The sequence below is a fragment of the Rattus norvegicus genome, chromosome 15, assembly GCF_021556685.1.
Source record: "Rattus norvegicus strain SHRSP/BbbUtx chromosome 15, alternate assembly SHRSP_T2T, whole genome shotgun sequence".
NCBI classification, from domain to species: domain Eukaryota; kingdom Metazoa; phylum Chordata; class Mammalia; order Rodentia; family Muridae; genus Rattus; species Rattus norvegicus.
This window is the reverse complement of record NC_141548.1, coordinates 29052493-29074429: the sequence shown is the minus strand read 5'-3', so window position 1 is coordinate 29074429 and position 21937 is coordinate 29052493. Positions and strand designations below refer to the sequence as shown.

The window sequence follows — 21937 nt, the reverse complement described above, 5'->3', positions numbered from 1 at the left end:
TGGGACCTCTCTTGGGGCTTTTTTTTCATTGTCAGGTGCTCAACCGAAGTCGTCCTGTTGCCAGGCCTTCAACCAAACACATCCTGCTTGGCAGCCGCTGTGTACTCAGTGTTCTAACCTTTCCCTGAACCAGTCATCTTAAGTACAGCCTTGCAAAATGGCGTTACTGTTGCTAAGCTGGGGTCTTTCATTCCCCCATTTTTTTTTGTTAACTTTGAGTGAAATCTTTCACTCGACTTGGTCAAGAAATTTCTGTCTGGTGGGGGCTTATTCCCCCACTGACTCTAGGCCACAAAAGGGCTAGGAGGAGCCACGTAGGAGTTTTAACTTTAAGGGGTTTGGAATGCGCTGAACTCTCCATGTCTGGGGTGTAGTGTTGTGATTAGTCAATTCCTCAGACCGGACTGCCTTGACGTGTGGTGTGTGGATCTAAGCCGAGACTCCGTCTACCTTTAGGGCGGTCGGGGTAGTCAGGAGGACGGTGTAGGGTCCTTTTCACCGTGGCTCGAGATTCTTGGTCTGGTGTCTGTGCACCCACACGGTGTCTCCAATCTGGAACGGGTGTGGCACCACCGGATGCTCAAGCTTGTCCTGGTAAGCAGTGGCCAAAGATCTCCAGACGTCTCTCTGCACAATCTGTAGGGCCTGTAAATGGGCCCTCAGAGAAGGGCTGTCAGCAAAATCAGCAATGTTTGAATCAAAGAAATGGACAAATGGGGGTGGTGCTCCATACATTATTTCAAAAGGAGTTAGACCATGGGGGCCCGGGGTATTCCGGGCCCAATATAGAACTAGGGGAAGGAGGGCCACCCAATCCTTTGAGCCAGTTGTAAGCGTAAGTTTGGATAAAGTCTCCTTAATTGTTCTATTCATGCGTTCTACCTGACCTGAACTCTGGGGTCTATAGGCACAATGTAATTTCCAATCAATCCCCAGCAATTTGGCCACCAACTGACTTACTTGGGAGACGAAAGCGGGCCCGTTGTCCGACCCCAACGCTTGAGGCATGCCATACCTGGGAAAGATTTCCTCGAGGAGCTTCTTAGTGACCATTTTTGTAGTCTCGTGCTTTGTGGGGAAGGCTTCGACCCATCCTGAGAAGGTGTCTATAAACACTAGGAGATACTTGTATCCATATATACCTGGTTTAATTTCAGTAAAATCAATTTCCCAATGGATGTCGGGACGGTGTCCCCTAGGACGAACTCCTTGTCCAATCCTGGTCCTTCCCAGGTTAACCTGAGCGCACGCTTTGTAACTCTCAGTCACCTTTTGTATCGCTTTGTCCCGATTCAAAAAACACAGATTTATCTCTTCCCAATCTAGTAAGGTTTTTATCTTCTTAAACCCCAAATGGGTTAATTTATGTAAAAAGGAGATCAATTCAAAAGTCCTTTGTAGACCCACTGTTTTAGTTGAGGGTGGTAGATGGCCCCCATTTTTTCTAGGAGTTCTATGTCCTCATGGGCATAAACCCAACTAGTTTGTCCCACTGGTGGGGGCGTGGGTTGCTCTGGGCTATTTAAGGGCAAGATTTGTTTGTTCATGGCCGCTTCTCGCGCCGTGGCATCGGCCAGCCGGTTTCTTCGTGCCTCTGGGTTGTGCCCTTTCTGGTGTCCTGGACAATACATAATACTCAGTCTTTTGGGCAAGAATAGAGCTTCTAAGAGGGCCAGAATTTTAGCCTTATTTTTAATATCTTTACCCTCAGATGTGAGCAGCCCCCGCCTCCGGTAGATCTCCCCGTGGATGTGTACCGTGGCAAAGGCATAACGGCTGTCTGTATATATATTTAGCCTCTTACCTTTTGTCATCTTGAGCGCCTGAGTCAAGGCGATGAGTTCAGCCCGTTGTGCGGAGGTACCAGCAGGCAGGGCTTTCGCCCAAATCACTTTGTCCTCCGTAGTGACCGCAGCTCCAGCCTTTCACTCTCCCTCTGCCAAGAAGCTGTTGTCATCCGTGTACCATGTGTGGTCAGCATTCTGAAGAGGCTGGTCCGATAGGTCCGGCCTGGTTCCATGTACTTCTGCGAGGATTTGTAGGCAGTCATGCTGTTTTGCCTCCTCTGGTAGAGGAAGCAAGGTGGCAGGATTGAGGGCGACTACGGGCCCAAACTGAACCCGTTCTGTATCCAGAAACAAGGCTTGGTGCGAGAATTAGAGAGCCAGCGGTCTGGGGGCTGCTTTACCAAGGCCTCCACTGCGTGGGGTGTTAGGATGGTGAGTGGCTGTCCCAAAGTCAATTTTCCAGTGTCCTTGATCAGGACAGCAATAGCAGCCACCATCCTTAGGCACGGTGGCCAGCCGGAGGCCACAGGGTCCAATTTCTTAGACAGGTAGGCCACAGGGCGTTTTCAGGGTCCCAACCTTTGTGTTAGGACCCCTTTAGCATACCCCTGTTTCTCATCGATGAACAGTTACTGAGCAAATTGTAAGGGTTTGGAACAGTCAGATGAATATCTTCTATCCTCTTGTTGACCTTTCTCAAGTCTTGTACTGGCCTATAATCTCCAGTGCCGGGTTTCTTAACAGGCAGAAGAGGCGTATTCCAAGGCGACCGGCAGGGGACTAGGATGCCTTGATCTAGAAGCCTCGTAATGTGAGGCCTTATACCTTGATAAGCTTTATGTGACAGGGGGTATTGTTTTATGGAGACTGGAGTTGTAGTGGCCTTTAACTATATAATTAAGGGGGGCTGTTGGAGCGCCAACCCCATCCCACCAGTCTCTGCCCAAGCCAGTGGAAAATTCGTGACCCAAGTGTCTATTTCTAGGGATTGTGGCTTGTCCTGTCCCGGTTCATATAGTCTATATTCATCCTCTAGTTGTAGGGTTAGAACTTGAAGGGGAGTTCCGTGGGGGCCAGTTATTTGGGCCCCTCCTTCCTCAAAATGAATTTAGTTTGGTGAGCAGGTCATGGCCCAGCAGAGGGTACGGGCAGTCCAGAACATGTAAGAAGGAATGGGTCACCTTACCAGTAGCCAGCTGAACCCGGCGGTCCGTAGTCCATCGGTATTGTTTCTCACCAGTAGCTCCTTGTACCCAGGCCGTCCGGTCGCTGAGTTGTCCTGAAGCTTGAGTGAGGACTGAATGCTGGGCTCCTGTGTCTATCAGGAAAGCAACCGGCTGCCCCCCAACTTTAAGCGTTACCCTGGGCTCAGGGGGGGGGCTCCTGGCCCTGACCTCCCTAATCTTTATCTAGAGCCAAGAGGGAGGTTCGTGGTCGAGGCTTTCGGGGTCCGCCAGGCTTCTTGGGGCACTCTCTGGCCCAGTGCCCTTTCTCTTTGTAATAGGCACATTGATCTTTATCCAGCTTCAGCCCCTTTTGAGCTCCCCCCCTATCTCCCTTTTTTTCTTGGCCCTGAACTACGGCGGCCAAGATTTGACTCAATTCTTTGTTTTTTTTTTATCTCTCTCTTATTAAAAATCTTTTTAGCTTCTTTAAGTAAATCCTGTAATGTATAGCCCTGTAAATTTTCTAACCTCTGTAACTTAGTCCTGATATCTGGAGCAGCCTGTCAGATGAAGGACATAGAGACACTCGTCATTTGTCCTGGGTCATCTGGGTCATAGGGAGTGTACATACGGTAGGCCTCTTTAAGTCTCTCTAGAAAGGTGGAGGGAGTTTTCCCCTGCTTCCTGTAATACCTGTTTTACCTGAGCCAAATTAGTAGGGCGTCGTATAGCCCCTCGGAGACCCGCTAGAAGCAACTGGCGATAAAGGCGTAGGTGTCCCTTACCTTCAGCTGTATTAAAATCCCAGTTTGGTCCTCAGGCAGCTGGGTGGGACGCCCATCATCTCCCAGAACATGCTTTCTGGCCTCTAGGAACACTCTTTGTTTTTTTGTTTTTTTGTTTTTTTTTTTTTTTTTTTGAGGTTAAGAGGGACTGTAAGAGCTGTTGGCAGTCATCCCAAGTAGGCTGGTGGGTAAGTAAAACAGATTCTATTAGGTCGGTGAGTGCCACCGGATCTTTGGAGAAAGAAGGGTTGTGTTGTTTCTAATTGTAAATGTCAGCTGCTGAAAACGGCCAGTATTGGGTCTGGCCACCGGTTCCCTGTCTAAGTGGGAAAGCCTGGGAGGTTGAATCTGGCATCACCTCGCGCTTATTGTGCAATCTCCCTGCGACAGGGGAGAAACCCTTATCAGACTGTGGCCCGGCAACTGATCTGGCCGGCGGCTCTGCCTCCTCCGTTTTAGCCGGGCCTGTCAGAGAGAAGATCTATGAGAGGGGAGTTTGGGTCTGCCGGGAGGACAGGTTTCTTAGAAGGCTCTGATTTCACAAAGGTAGAGAGAGGAAGACGTGGCCGGCAGACCGGGGGGGGCCGAGGGGACAGGCTGGGGGTTGAGGGGAGGCCAATTCGGGTCCACGAAGGGTTCCGCCCAGGGGGAGGGTTTAAGGCGAGAAGAAACCTGGTCAGGATGTCCGTGGACGACCCGATCTTTAACCTGTAAAATAATGATCTTATTAAATGTGCCATTCACTGGCCATCCCGCTCCGAAAGTGGGCCACTCGGATGTGCAGAGAGTCTGTCATTTTCCTTTTTTAACCTCGACGGACTGGTTGTGTGCCCGGTCGTGGACGTCTTTCTAATGATCAAGAGTGAGACTTAGGGGCATTGTTAGGGACTGTCCCATGTTAGTTCTAAGGAAGATTAGAACACAGAGAAAACAAACAACACCAACAGTCAAACAAACAACAGACAGGCGTGCTGCACGGCTTTGGTACCAAACTGAAAGCAAAAAGTCAGATGGAGGTGGCAAAGGTCCGGGGCCCTCTGAAAGCCAAAAATACAGACAGAGATGCCGTTAGTCCGGATCTTTCTCCTCCCAGATTGGGCCCCGAAAAGTCGGGCCCCTAACACCCTTGGAACGTCTTCCAGGGCTGCGGGGCGAGAAGTCCGAGCTCGTCAGCTCCTTCTTCGTCCCGCCCAAATTCCAAACAACCTGGCTGAGCGCTCACAGAACAGACCTGGCTGAGCGCTCACAGAACCTGGCTGAGCACTCACAGAACAGACCTGGCTGAGCACTCACAGAATAGACCTGGCTGAGCGCTCACAGAACAGACCTGGCTGAGCGCTCACAGAACCTGGCTGAGCGCTCACAGAACAGACAGAATAAGACAGAACGAGACAAAATCAGACAGACAGACAGACGCCGGCCGGCTTACCTCCCAGTGGGTGGTCGGTGGTCCCTGGGTGGAGGATCTCCTTTCCCGGCCAACGCACCAAATGAAAAGCTCTCAGGGAGAACTTTCCCTCGGGATGGAGACCCTCCAACTCCAAAGACCAGACCGAGACACCACAGGATGCAATCAGCAAGAGGATTTGGTTTATTGTCGGGATACACAGGCACAGGCACCTGCGGGCGCTTCAGTCACTCAGGGGACTGGCGCGCCCCACGGAACCAAGGATGGGCTTTTATAGGATTTTGGGGAGCAGAAGCAAGCATACAGAAGCAGATGCATGGTTACAGGGATATAATTGGTGGATTCTAATATGGCAAGGGTTTAGCCCGGGGGCAAGTTTCCTAGCTACCTTCCTGAAACATAACGGCTGACTCGGCCCCCCAAGGGTTCAGCCCGGGGGCAAGTTTCTTAGCTACCTTCTTGGAACATAACGACTGACTCAGCCCCCCACCAGGGTGTGGGACCTCTCTCGGGGCTTTTTTTTCATTGTCAGGTGCTCAACCGAAGTCGTCCTGTTGCCAGGCCTTCAACCAAACACATCCTGCTTGGCAGCCGCTGTGTACTCAGTGTTCTAACCTTTCCCTGAACCAGTCATCTTAAGTACAGCCTTGCAAAATGGCGTTACTGTTGCTAAGCTGGGGTCTTTCAGTATGAGTCCCATCTTTCAAGTCATCTGGAGGCTAAACGGCTAATACAGAGGGGTTCTAAAGAGGCAGGGCTATGTCCCCAACATGTTTCAGATACAGGCAAAGACCAGGGCAGATCCATAAGGCACGCCTCCACTCTGTCACCTCTCAGTCTGCTCTTTATTTAACTATTGCTCATAAATTTCTTTCTGCTCTCCAACTGTGTTTCTTTCTGTTGTTAAATCATGTGACACTACCTCTCCAGCTGTTCACTGGCTACATCTTTGTATCCTTCTCCCAAGCTCTTCCTCACTAGCGACAGTTCACTGGCTGCCTTCAGTGTGAGCCAGGCTCCGTGAGAGTGTCTTGGTGTCTGTGGTGGTTCTAGCTGTGCTCCTTCTGTGTGGTCCTTGTCAAGTGAGTCACTCCCCTCCGCTCTACCCACAAAGTTAGATTGAGCACGTTGGAGCCTGGCTATTGTATCACTGGATATTTTGAATAGATAATTCAGACTAGTTACTAAAGTCTGTTACTAGTCTTCTCACATTTTGTTGTTTTTTAAGACAACACTATAGCCCTGACCGACATGTAACTCACTTTGTAGACCAGGCTGACATCAAAGTCATAGAGATTCGCCTGCCTCTGCCTTCTGAGTGCTAGGTTTAAAGGCCTGTGCCACCACATGACTAGCCCTGGGGCTTTATATTCTTTTCAGAATTTGTTATTCTCTTGTCTCAGATATCATTACAACACTTTCTCATCACACACACATACATACACACACACACACACACACACACACACACACACACACACCAAAAAGAAATCTTGAAAAATTAAAGGATGATACAAACATACAAAACATATGTAGAAATGCATCCATGATTCTTGCTAGTGAGAGGGATTCAAATATGCCACTTTTAAAATGTTCCTTTGGAGACACAGCCAGAATACAGCAAATACAGAGGCGAATGCCAGCAGCAAACCACTGAACTGAGAACAGGACCCCCATTGAAGGAATCAGAGAAAGAACTGGAAGAGCTTGAAGGGGCTTGAGACCCCATATGAACAACAATGCCAACCAACCAGAGCTTCCAGGGACTAAGCCACTACCTAAAGACTAAACATGGACTGACCCTGGACTCTGACCTCATAGGTAGCAATGAATATTCTAGTAAGATCACCAGTGGAAGGGGAAGCCCTTGGTCCTGCTAAGACTGAACCCCCAGTGAATGGGATTTTTGGGGGAAGGGTGGTAATAGGGGGGATGAGTATAGGAACACCCATATAGAAGGGGAGGGGGAAGGGTTAGGGGGATGTTGACCTGGAAACCAGGAAAGGAAATAACATTTGAAATGTAAATAAGAAATACCCAATTTAATAAAGAAGGAAAAAATAAAGTAATTATGTTTAAGCATTTCTAAAATAAAATAAAATAAAATAAAATAAAATAAAATAAAATAAAATGCTCCTTTGGAGCTGTGAGTGGTGGCATGCATGTGTAATCCCAGTGCTTGGGAGACAGCAACAGAGAAACAAGAGCTTAAAGCCATTCAGACGTGTGACCCTACCTCAAAATAAAAAAATGTTTTAAAACAATTAATGCCACTTCAGCACAAAGATTATTGGGGCTGAGTAATTTGAACGATTAAGACACTGCAGATTAAGCCAGGTGGTGGTGATGCAGGCCTTTAATCCCAGCTGGAAGGCAGAGATAGGCGGATCTCTTGAGTTTGAGACCAGCCTGGTCTACAGAGTGATTTCCAGGACAGCCAAGGCTACACAGAGAAACATTCTCTCAAAAAAAATTTTTTAATTAAAAATAAATAAATAAACAAAGACACTGCAGATGTTAAAAAAAAAGCCTCCTGCTTTCTCCCTTTCTCCAAAAGTACAGCTTATTTCCTCTTGTAACTGTAACACAAACATCAGTCTGTAAACGTTAAATTGCAATGAATACTTCCCCACGTGTTACTGTTTCTATTTCCCTGACCAAGAAGAGAAGACAACACTCTTCTGTACAGCTCCACTGTAAGCAGCGTCAGCTGGCGTCTACAGAAGCCTTGCCACCAACATCGCCTCTCCCATTAGCTTCCTCATGTGCTTGTCTCCTCAGTCACTTCCCGGAGAAGCCCAAACGCCCTTCCTTTACCTAATCGCTTTCCCACAATTGCCTTTTGTTAAAATGGCATGTGTGTTCCAAGACCAAACCTTCTTTAGGACTTCCTGATTTTCTGTGAAGTTTCATTGTGCATGCTAAATATAAGCTTACTCCCTATTTTAAAAAGTAAATAATGATAATGAAAACACTCATCATAAAATAGTAGGCAGTGAAAAAACCGCGAGTAATTTTGTGATTAACAGAAACAAACTTTGACTGTAACTGACTGTAGACTTTTCACAAAAGCTAAAGGGATGGCTCAGTTGACTGAGGGACCCGGGTGCGTTCTCAGCACTGTCCATATAGCTGGCATGGTAGGAACACACCTATAGGTCAATTCAACCATGAAGGTAGGAAGATCAGAAGCTCAATCCATCCTAAGCCACATAGTGAGGCCAAGACCAATGTAGATTGCAAGACATACCCCAAAAAGATGCGTTTCACTACATCTGTATTCATCTGTATTTTGTATTTAAAAGTTTTGCCTTTTAATTTTTTTTGCTTGCATGTGTGGTGTGTGTGTGTGTGTGGTATATATGTGTGGTGTGTGTGTGTGTGTGTGTGTGTGTGGTATATATGTGTGGTGTGTGTGTGTGTGTGGTATATATGTGTGCTGTGTGTGTGTGTGTGGTATATATGTGTGCTGTGTGTGTGTGGTTTGTATGTGATATGTGTGTGTGGTGTGTATATAGTATATTATGGTGTGTGGTATGTGTGGTGCGTGCATGTGTGTGTGTGTGTGATGTGTGTGTATGTTGTATGTAGGGGGTTGTGAGTGTCTCTATGTGTTTGTGGTATATGTGTGAATGGCATATGTGTGTGTATGTGTGGTATGTCTATGTGTATGTGATGTGGTGTGTGTGTGTGTGTGTGGTATGTATGTGGTGTGTGTGTGTGTTATGTATGTGTGGTATGTGTGTGTGTGTATGTGTGAGTTATGTATGTGTGGTGTGTGTGTGTGTTATGTATGTGTGTGGTGTGGTGTGTGTGTGTGTTATGTATGTATGTGGTGTGTGTGTGTGTGTTATGTATGTGTGTGGTGTGGTGTGTGTGTGTGTGTTATGTATGTGGTGTGTGTGTGTTATGTATGTGTGTGGTGTGGTGTGTGTGTGTGTGTGTGTGGTATGTGTATGTGGTGTGGTGTGTGTGTGTTATGTATGTGTGGTGTGGTGTAGTGTGTGTGGTATGTATGTATGTGTGGTGTGTATGTGTATGTGTGTGTGTGTGTGATGTGGTGTGTGTGGTGTGTGGTGTATGTCTGTGTGTGTGTGTGGTGTGTGTCTGTGTGTGTGTGGTATGTATGTGTGGTGTGTGTGTGCTATGTGTGTGTATGTGTGTGTGTCTGTGTGTGTGTATGTGTATGTGTTATGTAAGTGTGGTGTGTGTGTGTCTGTGTGTGTGTGGTGTGTGTGTGTTATGTGTGTGTATGTATGTGTGTATGTGTGTGTATGTATGTGTGTATGTATGTGTGTGTATGTGTGTGTATTGTATGTGTGTGTGTGTGTGTGTACGTGTGTGTGTGTGTACCTGTGGAAAGTAAAGGACATCTTAGAGGAGTCAGTCCTCTCTTTCCACCTTGCTGAGGGATCTCTCTTGTTTCAGCCATACTCTGTACTCCAGGCTAGCTGTCCCGGGATCTTCTGTGCCATCCTCATGTCCCCTACCCCCAGCTCACCATGTCTATCCATGTCTATCCCCACTTCCCATCTCGATGGCCAAGGAACGCCAAGGTTACAACTGTGCACCAGCATATCAACCTGGTTTTTGGGAACTGAACTCAGATCATCAGGTCACATGAATGCCAGTCATGTCCACTGAGTCATGTTGCTACCCTCATCTAGGTTTGGAAAGAGGATAGCAACTCCAAGTCAGACTCTTTGACTCTTAAACTCACCATTTGAACCAATGCTTTACTAAATTATTTTGGTTTGCTATTTGTTGATGTTCAGTAAAACAAAAACTTGTGGACAGGCAACCACAAGGTTTTGTTGGAAGCCACACCACACACACACACACACACACACACACACACACACACACCACACCACAGACACACACATACACATACCACACATACCACACACACACACACATCATACACACCACACCACACACACACCACACACACCACACACACACACACCACACACACACACACCACACATACCCCACACCACACACACACACACACAGACACACACCACACACACACCACACACACAGACAGACACACACCACACACCACACACACAGACAGACACACACCACACACCACACACACACATACCACACACACACCACACACCACACACATACACACCACACACACACCACACACCACACACACACACCAACATACCCCACACACCACACACACACACACACACAGACATACACCACAGACACACACCACACACCACACACACACATACCACACACACACCACACACCACACACCACACACACCACATATACCACACACACACACCACACACACACACCACACACCACACACACACATACCACACACACACACACACACCACACATACCACACATCACACACCACACACACACACACACACACACACCACACATACCACACATCACACACCACACACACACACGCACACACACACACACACACACACACACACACACATGCTTTGTTGGAAGCCACACTCCATTATGGCTGTGAGAGTTCTCTGTCATTTAACCTCTGAGGATCATGAAAACTCTACCTGGATGCACTTGACATTGTTACACTATGACGTGTTTAATTGTACTTTTGTTTTTTAGTTTTGTTTTTAACTAGATTATTAGTACATTTCGCCCTCTCAGCTCTCCAGCCATTCCCAAGACCTCCTTAAGGTGCACAGCCTCTTGGTCTTTAATCCCTCTTACATGGATATGTCTATAAAGCTTCCGTCTGTGATTTTTACTACCACACTGCAGGGAGGGAGAGGTTGTGGCGTTGCTGCTGTTTCGGTGCTGGAAATGAAGTCACCCCACTGCGTATGTTCCTGTCCAGTGCTCTCCATGAACCCCACCCCCACCCAACGAGGCTTCACCAGTGCTTGGTTTCTTTCCTTTTCTGCCATACTTCTTCCTTCCTCTCTCTCCTTGGCTCTCTATTCTGTCCTCCTTCATCTCCACGTCTCTGTCATCTTTAATGACAGAACGGTGTCCAGGGGATATTAATAAATCAAAACTACCTCAGAGAGGGTGGTTGCTCTGCAGATACTAATCTTCATGCTTAAAAATCTGTGATAATGGACATGACCCAGAGGGGACAGCGTTGACAGAGGGTAAGGGAAGTTTGCCTATTGATATTTGTAATTAAGTGAAGAAAAAAGGGAGTGACAGGAAAATATGCACCTAGAACGAATTTAAATCAAATGGACATACAGTATTACAAACACTCCTCATATTAAAACTCCCCATCACCTGAGAAGGGCTTAAGACCTACTGTCCTCTCTGCTTCAGTGTGGGTGGGCTGCAATTCTCACTGAGAATGGACTACAACTCACTAGCCACGGGAACCTTCACAAAAGAAATTACTCTTGCTGGACGGTAATTAGAGGACATTCTCAGCTGAGGTGTAGCGCAGCAGACACATTTGCCTACAACACACAAGGGCCTAGACTCAATTCTCAGCATTGGGATTAGAAGCGGGGATTGGGGACGGAGAGGAGAAGAGGAGGAGAAGAGGAGGAGAAGAAAGATGAATAAAAAAAGGAGAAGGAAAAGAAGAAAAGGTAGAGGAGAAGGGAGAAGACCAGGAAAAGAAGAAAAAGGGGAAAGAAAAAAATTCCTTAACATAAACAGGAAGATAGTATGAAAAGCAATTTAGAGATATATGTTTGGGGGCAATGAAGAGAATCTACTCTGAGAGAGACACAGAGTCAGGATGAAAATGGTAGAACGATCAGTATATCCTCACTACCACACACAGGAAAAGACTGTGAATCAGCAGTAAAGGGGGAAGTGTTCTTCAAATAAAGATCCTGGTCATGAGCCAGACCCAACTCCCCAGAACTCACACAGCCCACTTCAAAATGCTGTATCCAATTCCCTTTGCTTTCATTCAAAATGAAGAAATATGCATACGGTTCCTACTTTGATTTCTAATAATTAGTTAGGTGGTGCCTTGGTTGGAGGCCCGCCATTTCAGTACCAGGAATGAGCTATCTTACTGTAAGCTGACTAACTGTTTCTTTTGGTCTAGCATTCCCTTGGGTACTTGAGTGGTAACAAATGGTTTCCTAGAGGCTTACTTAGGAGAGATATGACTAAGACTTCTCATCGTAAGCAGAGCCCCAAAAAGCTAGAACCCCAGTGGCACCTAGGCCAGAGCTGTCACCTGAGCCATCAGTGCTGAAGGCCTACTCAAGAATGTACTGCAGAACTCAGGCAAAAGCTCGAGTCCTACTTGGCTCCTAGACCATGAAAGTGAGCAAGATGGAGCCAAAATCTGTAACTCACATCTGGAAAAGAAAGCTGTTTCCTTTCGGAAGTTAGCTGTCACTGGTTGGTTTTCTGTTCTTTTTCTCAGCTCAGGCTAGCCCAAACTCACTGTGTTCATGAGGGGGATCTTGAATCCCTGAACTTTCTGCCTATACCACTCAAGCACTGGAAATAACAGTATCACTCTTGGCTTTAAGACGATTTTTGGCTTTTTTTTTTTCTTTAAATAAAATTCACTGCCACTATTTTCTCATTAAAAGAGAACAAAATAGAGATGGAAATATATTTCAGCAGTGATGTGATTGCTGTCACGAGTTATTACGTAGTATTACAAATGGAGAGAGAGAGAGAGAGAGAGAGAGAGAGAGAGAGAGAGAGAGAGGAGAGAGAGAGAGAGAGAGAGAACATCTAGGCTCATGTGCTTTTGGTTGCAATGCTCCTGGCAGAAAACACAGGCCCTCCACACTGGTCACAGCTCCACAGAACTTCCCCACCACCACCCCAGGTCTCCACAGTCTCCTTCTTCAGCTCCCCTCACTTCCGTGTCATCTGTGCTAACCCCTGCTTGTGTATTCTCCAGACCTCCCAATGATGGAAAGAGTCAACCACACACTCTTGACTGAGTTCGTCCTCACAGGAGTTCCCCACCCTCCCAGGCTGAGGACTTTCCTGTTTGTGTTCTTTTTGCTGATCTACATCCTGACTCAGCTGGGGAACATGCTCATCTTGATCACTGTCTGCGCCGACACACAGCTCCATGCGCGCCCCATGTACGTCTTCCTTGGTGCGCTCTCCGTCATCGACATGGGCATCTCTACCATCATTGTCCCCCGTCTCATGATGAACTTCACTCCAGGCATTAAGCCCATCCCGTTTGGGGGCTGTGTGGCCCAGCTTTATTTCTATCACTTTCTGGGAAGCTCCCAATGTTTCCTATACACCACAATGGCCTATGACAGGTACCTGGCCATATGCCAACCCCTGCGATACCCAGTCCTCATGTCTGCTAAGCTGAGCATCTTGCTGGTGGCTGGAGCTTGGGTGGCTGGCTCAATCCATGGAGCAATCCAAGCCATTCTAACCTTCCGCTTGCCCTACTGTGGTCCCAACCAGGTAGATTACTTCTTCTGTGACATTCCCGCTGTTCTGAAACTAGCCTGTGCCGATACCACAGTCAATGAGTTGGTGACCTTTGTGGACATCGGAGTGGTGGTTGCCAGCTGTTTCTCCCTGATCCTCCTTTCCTACATCTATATCATTCGGGCCATCCTGAGGATCCGCACAGCTGATGGGAGGCGAAGGGCCTTCTCAACATGTGGAGCCCATGTGACTATTGTCACTGTGTACTATGTGCCCTGTGCCTTCATCTACCTGCGACCTGACAGTCACAGCATCCTGGATGGAGCGGCTGCTCTCTTCCCCACAGCCATCACTCCTTTCCTCAATCCCCTCATCTACACTCTGCGGAACCAGGAGGTGAAGACGGCCTTGAGGAGAATGGTAGGAAGACAAAGCACTAAGAGTGAGGTCTGAGCACCTCTTCTCTTCTGAGGAGACACCCAGGCTTCCACTTAGTCTTGTGTTTAGGTTTCAAGAGGACATCCTGTTTCATCTCATTTGTGAAGTCAGGCACACAGATCCACACAATGAGATGGCACAGAGACGAAGGGAAAACACAACTTCCCAGCCATTCCTAGTTTCTCCTCCAGACAAACAGCTCCAGCGGCCGCAGAAGTAGATGGTAACACTCAATCACCCAACCATGTTGGCACATTTGTCATTCAAAAAGCATCCAATGATCCCTTAGGGTCCTGGCCATCATTAGTCAAAGCCATCTACGACAGTCTATAGTTTCCAGTTCAATATATACCTCAACATCTAGTGTTAAGCAAGGAACTATGGATGCTTGCTGGGTTCCTACCAGGCCTGACTTAGGATTCTCTAAGGCTACCCGAGTAGGCGAATAGATGAAGAGAGACTCTTTCCTGATAAAGATATAAACCTTCTTTTGAAGTAGTCCTTTTTGCATTAAACAACCCAAAAGTAAGAGTGCAATAGGGTCTTTACAAATATTTCAAGAACTCTCACCAGGTGGTGATGATGCATGCTTTTAACCCCAGAACTCATGAGGTAAAAGCAGGTAGATTTCTGAGTTTAAGGCCAGCCTGGTGTACAGAGTGAATTCTAGGACAGTCAGAGCTACACAGAGAAACCCTATTTTAAGAAACAAGTATATGTTTCTGAGTGTGTGTGTGTTTGTGTGTGTATACTGTATGTACGTATGTATGTATGCATGTATGTATGTTTCAAAAGTATATTTTCTGATGCCCAAAAGTAAAGCCCAATGTGAAGTTTTACATGGAGAGAAAACGAGGAAATGGACCAGAGCACCAGCATAACTCGTCAAAATGAGCACTTCACGGTCCATGCTGTGAGATGAGCAAGCTTTCCCTGAGCTGCCAGGGCCTAAAAGTGTGAACAAACGCCATGGGATCCTTCGTTTGGGCCCATTAGCACCTGCGCCTCCTTTTTTCCCCTCCGTGTCTCTGATTTGTCCTCTCGCTTTTCAACTTGGATAGTGGCTCAATCTCAGTGCCTACACTGCAAACTCTCTCAGCCAAGTTTGTTCCTGTGAGAACATTCCCAATGGACTCACCGCTAGCTTATCTAACTCTTCAAAGAGACAGAAACTCACCTTCTCCCTTAGTAAAGCTGGTCCTCAGTGTTTTGATCAGAAAACAGGCAATCCACCAAGTATCAGATTCCTCTTGCCACAATATTCCTTACACAATCTCTTAAATCTTTACTACAGTGGATGAATAATAAATTATTTTTTAAAAAAACTTAAGTTTGTAGCTAGTAAAAGAAAGTTTACCCAAAAAATGCAAGTTATACCTTTTTCCTCTTTTCTAACTGATCAGCATAAACGCTATTGTCACTGTGACTTTACAATTAATAAATCGTCATTGCAGTGATCCCCTATAATATGCTGTAAGCTCTGGGTTTGACCCACCAAACTTACAAAAAAAAAACGAAAAAACACCATGTTCTGTGAACTATGTAAATAATTGGACCAAATGTACAATGTTGGTGACAATGAACAGCAGTACACTATGGAAAGCAATATGAAGCTTCCTCAGAGAACCACAATTAGAACTTGGGTATAACTCATCATTTTCACCCCTGTATCGTCCTACCTTGCTTTCTACTCTTGTGATTAAAATGCTGACCAGGAATGCTTGGAAAAGAAGGGATTCATTTGGTTTAGATATCTTGATCACAGTTGATCATTGAGAGAAGTCAGAGCAAGACCCTGGAGCAGAAACTGAAGCAAAGGCTGTAGAACACTGCTTCACTGATTGTGTTTCTCTGTGGATGGCTCAGACTACTTCCTTTTACCTCCCAGAACCACCACGAAGCGCTGACACCCCACACAGTAACTGGACCCTTCTTATCATTCACCAGGCAATAAAATGTCCCATTGACTTGTCTACAGCTTATGTAATGAGACATTTTCTGCAAGTGCCAGGATTACAGGTGTGTGCTTCTATGTCTGGCTTCTCAGTTGAGGGCCCCCCTTCCTAAAAGACCCAGTTTGTATCAAGTTGACAAAAAACTAATCAGAAAACTTTATTAAAACTAAAGTCTCAAAAAAGATATTTCATCTACATTCATAGGAAGATTCTTCAGAACAGTCATAAGGTGGAAGAAACCCAACTGTCCATGGATAAATGAATAAAGTGTGGGGTGTCCGCACAATGAAATACTATTCAGCCCTAAGAAATGGCAAACTGCCCTTTCCCCTGACTGGCAGCACAGAGGCCGCACGATGCCTGGAGTTACTGTAAAAGACGTTAACCAGCAGGAGTTCGTCAGAGCTCTGGCAGCCTTCCTCAAAAAGTCTGGGAAACTGAAAGTCCCCGAATGGGTGGACACAGTCAAGCTGGCCAAACATAAAAATTTGCCCCATATGATGAGAACTGGTTCTACACGAGCTGCTTCCACAGCACGGCACCTGTACCTCCGTGGTGGTGCAGGGGTTGGTTCCATGACCAAGATCTACGGAGGACGGCAGAGAAACGGTGTCAGGCCCAGCCACTTCAGCAGAGGCTCTAAGAGTGTGGCCCGCCGGGTCCTCCAAGCCCTGGAGGGGCTGAAAATGGTGGAAAAGGACCAAGATGGGGGCCGCAAGCTAACACCTCAGGGACATAGAGATCTGGACAGGATCGCTGGACAGGTGGCAGCTGCCAACAAGAAGCATTAGAACAAAGGATGCTGGGTTAATAAATTGCCTCATTCATAAAACAACAACAAAAAAAGAAATGGCAAATTCATATACATACATACAAATAAGAAATAAACATTTTAACGAACTATAGAAATGATCCATGAAAGTATAGTCTTAGAAATAAACATTTTAAAATACATTTCCCACAGTAGGTACACTAAATGACCTTAATGAAGCCAGAAATAAAGCACATACCTGTCATTCTGGCATCTGCAGAAAATGTCTCATAACACAGGTCTGTAGACAAGTCTATGGAACATTTGCTTTTTTAATGAATTTTTTGAAGGTTTATTTATTTACTATATATGGGTATATAGTATACCTGTCTTCAAACACACCAGAAGAGGATATCAGATCTCATTACAAATGGTTGTGAGCCACCATGTGGTTGTGGGAATTTGAACTCAGGACCTCTGGAAGAGCAGTCAGTGCTCCTAACCGCTGAGCCATCTCTCCAGCCCCTATGGGACATTTTCTTGACTGATGATTAATGAGGAGGATCCAGTTCTTTGTGGCAGAAGAATTAGGGTACAAAATGAGTTTCTACCATATAAGGCCCAGGATAAACAAACAAGATAAATAAACAAACAAACAAGAAAACCCTAGCTCCAGACTCACGGTCCATGAACTCTCTTTGTTTCTGAACCACCTTTGCAGGGGAAGTTTCTTGTCCTCTTTCCCACCCACCTCCAACATGTGGCCATCTCCACACCCATAGGCCACACTCCAGAACCACGAATTAGAAGCCATTTAAATAGTGCATCTACCAGCTTTACCAAGTCTACTTCCCCATCAAAGGCAGACCAGATTCTCACATCATACACACAAACCTAAGAGAAAACCCACATGCCCAGGTCAAATTGCAAAGACGAAAAACAAATGAATGGTCAAGACATCATGTCTCCCATCAAACGCACAAGTCCTGTAGAAACACTCTCTAAGAAGAATGATCTAGATGAACGCTGGGAGGTAAAATTTAAAAGAACAATCATAAATTCTGCCAAGGAATTTAAAGAAGACAAACATTTTACTGAACTCTAAGGGAATGACAATATACACTTGAATGGTGTCTGAGAAAATACAGATACATGACTAAATGAAATGATGAAGATTCCTCAGGATTTGAAAACTGGAGTTAATAAAGAGATAGAGACATTGGAGATAACACATTGGAACCATAACATGGGAAAAAACTTAATATCTCAATTAGAAAATTCAGGAGAATGTCTTTTTTTTAAAGGTTTATTTATTATATACACTGTCTTCAGACACACCAGAAAAGGGCATCAGATCCCATTACAGATGGTTGTGAGCCACCATGTGGTTGCTGGGAATTGAACTCAGGACCTCTGGAAGAGCAGTCAGCGCTCTTAACCGCTGAGCCATCTCTCCAGCCCCAGGAGAATGTCTTAAAAGTAGAATGAGTCAAGCAGAAGCTAGAATTTCAAGACTCAGACATAAAGCACAGCATCTAAACTAAAGAATCAAAGATTGCTTAAAAAAATTAAAGCAGAGGGGAGAAACATGAATAAAGTATGAAACACCATCAAAAAACAAGACCTTTTAACTATAGGCAGTGATGAGGAATAAGAATTTCAGGTCACCAGGAGGTGGCGGTGTAGACCTTTAGTTTGAGGCCAGCCTAGTCTACAGAGCAAAGTATAGGACAGCCAGGGCTACACAGAGAAACATGTCTTGAAAAACAAAACAAAACAAAACAAAAAATTAGAGAGATGGCATACTAGTAACTAAACAGTGCACCTGAAAATTGTAGAATTAAAAAAAAGAAAAGAACTCACACACAAAAGGCATAGATGGTAAGAAACAAACTCAGGGGTGAAATCAATACAATGGAAACAACAACAAAAAGGAATCAATGAAATTAAGAGTTGGTACTCTGAGAAAATCAATAAGATTGACAAACCCTTGTCCAAATTAACTGAAAGACAGGGAGAGGAGATCCAAATTAACAAAATTAAGTAGAAAGGGGGACATAGCAACAAACACCAAGGAAATCCAGAGAACAGGCTTTAAAAAGCTGTACTTGACTAAATTGGTAAATCTAAAGTAAAAAAAAGAGAGAGAGGATAATTTTCTCAATCTGTTCTACTTACTAAAGTTAAATCAAGATCAAGTAAGCAATTTAAACAGAACTATAGCGCCTAATGAATTAGAAGCAGTTACTAAAATTCTCCCAACAAGAAAAGGCCCAGGGTCAGATGGTTTTAGCACAGAATTCTACAAGATTTTTAAAGAGTTAATATCAATATTCCTCATATTATTCCACTAAATAGAAATAGAAGGAACATTGCTCAGTTTATTTTAGGTGTCCACAGTTACTCCAATACCCAACTACCTAAAGACCCAACAATGAAAGAGAATTACAGACCAATTTCCTTTATGAGTATATATGCAAAAATTCTCAATAAAATACTGTAAACTAAATCCAAGAACACACTAAAAAATCATCTACCATGACCAGTTGACTCTGACCCAGAGACAGGGGAATGGTTGAACATACATAAATCAATAAATGTAATCGATCATATAAACAAACTGAAAGACAAAAAACACATGATCATCTCATTAGATGCAGAAAAGACCTTTGACACAATCCAACACCCCCTTATAATAAAAATTCTGGAAAGACTAGGGATTCAAGGTGCATACCTCAACATAATAAAGGCAATTAATTTACAGCCAAGTCCACAATTAACATCAACCTCTACTGAGAGAAACCAATGCATTTCCACTAAAATCAGGAACAAGACAAAAATATCTCTTCTCTCCATGCTTATTTAATATAGTACTTGAACTCTTAGCTAAAACAATAAGACAAGTGAAGATCAAAGGCCTAAAAGTAGGAAAGGAATAAAAGCATCTGTATTTGCAGATGATATGATTGTAAACATAAATTATGCTAAAAACTACACCAGGAAGCTTCTACAGCCATGAAACACTTGCAGCAGAGTAGACAAATACAAAATTAATATGTAAAAGTCATGACATCCTATACACGTTGGCAAACACACTAAGAAAGAAATCTGGGCAGCAATACCTTTCATAATAGTCCCCTAAAATAAAAAAAAATATCTTAGGGTAACAGAACAAGTGCAAAAAGACATGTGTAATGAAAGCTTGAAGACATTGAAGAAGATACCAGAAGGTGGAAAGATTTCCCCCATGCTCACGGATCAAGATATACTGTAAAACCATCCTTTAACTCCTAAGATTCCAGAGGCAGACACAGGTACAATCTCTTGTAAAGTTGAGCTTATCCTACTCTGTAGAGAGCTCCAGGGCAGCCAGGGATACATGGTGAGACCCTGCCTCAAAATATATATACTATAGGGCTTTGGTAATAAAAACAATATGGTACTGTCATAAAACCAGATGATGAGCAATGGTATAAAATATAAGACCAAACATGGGTGCCTAAAGTGATAGTCATCTGAGATTCAGCTATTAGGCTAGAACATACGATGAAAATACAGCATCTTCAAAAAATGGTTCTGGTTCCCACATGAGGAAGAATGAAATCCTACCCTTCTTTAGACCTCTGCACAGAAACAAGCTCCAAGTGGGTCAAAGACTTCAATTTGAAACATGAAAGACTGAAACAGAAAAAAAGTTAGGCAATACCATACCAGACATATGTGTACTAAAGGACTTACTACAGAAGACTATTTTTGCCCAGGGCTTAAGGCCAACAACTTGCGTACCCTATGCACAATAGCTAGGAATCTAAATGCCCTTCAGCAGAAGAATGGCTAATGACGATGTGGTACATATATACTATGGAATACAATCCAGATTAAAGAAAAATGAAATCATGAATCCTTCAACTAAATAGGCTGACCTAGAAAAGATCATGTTGAGTGAGGACACCCAAGCCCAGAAAGACAAACACAGTTGCATGTTCTCTCTCATCTGCAGTCCCTAGCTCTAAGTCTTCAGGTGTGAATTTACAGTATAGGGTAACAGCAGAAACCAGAAAAGTAAAAGAGACCAGAAGGACGGGAATTAAGAAGGCAATAGCAGGATATAGGGAATATCAAGGGATGAACAGAAAAATGGGGAGAACTCTAAATGGAGAAAGGGAAGTGGAGAAAGGGAAGTGAAGTTAACACCAAAGCAGGAGGAAAAGGAGCAAGGACCACCCAAGCTGTTTTATAAAGGTTCAAGGAGGGGGCTGGAGAGATGGCTCAGAGGTTAACAACAATGGCTACTCTTCCAGAGGTCCTGAGTGCAATTCTCAACAACTACATGGTGTCTCAAAAGCATCTATAATGAAATCCAGTACCCTCTTCTGGTCCGCAGGAACAACACTATATATAATAAATAAATCTAAAACAAAAAAAAGTTTTTAAAAAGCTTCAGGAAATTATATTATTTTATATTTACCTGAAATTATGCATGGTACTCATACATATGTATAACAATATATGTATACAAATATATATACAAATGCATATATTTCATGTTGTTTACCCTCTTGTATGTTGTTTACCAGGGTGGTTCAAGTCACTCCCGAAACAATACAGACTATGACCGTTTCCTTTGGTTGACTTTCGGAGGTTGAAGGTAAGCCCCTATTTCTAAAGACATAAAATACTTAAGATACAAGACTCAGATTACTCCAGATGGATCTATTTTTGAAAGCTTCCATCCTGCAGTCTGGCTTGCATCATGCAAGCTGCCAAAGTAGGGAAGCAATACGTTCTACCCAGCTGTGACACCCATGAACCACGACAATGACCAGGACAGCAAGATATCCACGAAGGTGCAGCACAGCAAATGGCACTGAAATGCTGGTGGCCACCAATTCTGTCGAATTGGAAGCAGTAGGGAAATCATGCCTCGCCCTGGAAACTTAGCCAATGTCCCAGGAATAATGAGGCTGTGGACCTACTACCGCCACTTCCCAGGACCCGCATAACTCCTAACTTCATTCTAAGTCTTATCCTTATACCCTCAGAAAAGTGTAGCTACCACACTTCAACAAAAAAAAGCTTCTCGTGGCAAATGGAAACCATCACAGAAAAGTACACTGGACACAATGCTAAGATCAATGGGTCGTGAGGAGCTCGGTCCCAGTGGATAAGATACTCAGCACAGTTCTTGCATCTATGGACCAGGAAACATCACAGAAAAAGGGGGACAAAAAGGTTCTGAGAGCCAGGATAGCAGAAAAACTGCTCTGAGCCTGCT

General features: G+C 44.7%; 1 protein-coding gene and 1 pseudogene across 1 annotated transcript; both read left to right on the top strand.

Annotated features, from left to right (window-relative positions):
• Positions 1 to 13029: 13029 nt before the first annotated feature.
• Or10g3 (olfactory receptor family 10 subfamily G member 3) lies at positions 13030 to 13971 on the top strand. Its single transcript, NM_001000099.1, has one exon. The coding sequence runs from the start codon at positions 13030 to 13032 to the stop codon at positions 13969 to 13971; it is 942 nt and encodes a 313-aa protein (NP_001000099.1).
• A 2288-nt stretch (positions 13972 to 16259) lies between these two features.
• On the top strand, positions 16260 to 16727 carry Rps19-ps4 (ribosomal protein S19, pseudogene 4; annotated as a pseudogene).
• The last annotated feature ends 5210 nt before the right edge of the window (positions 16728 to 21937 follow it).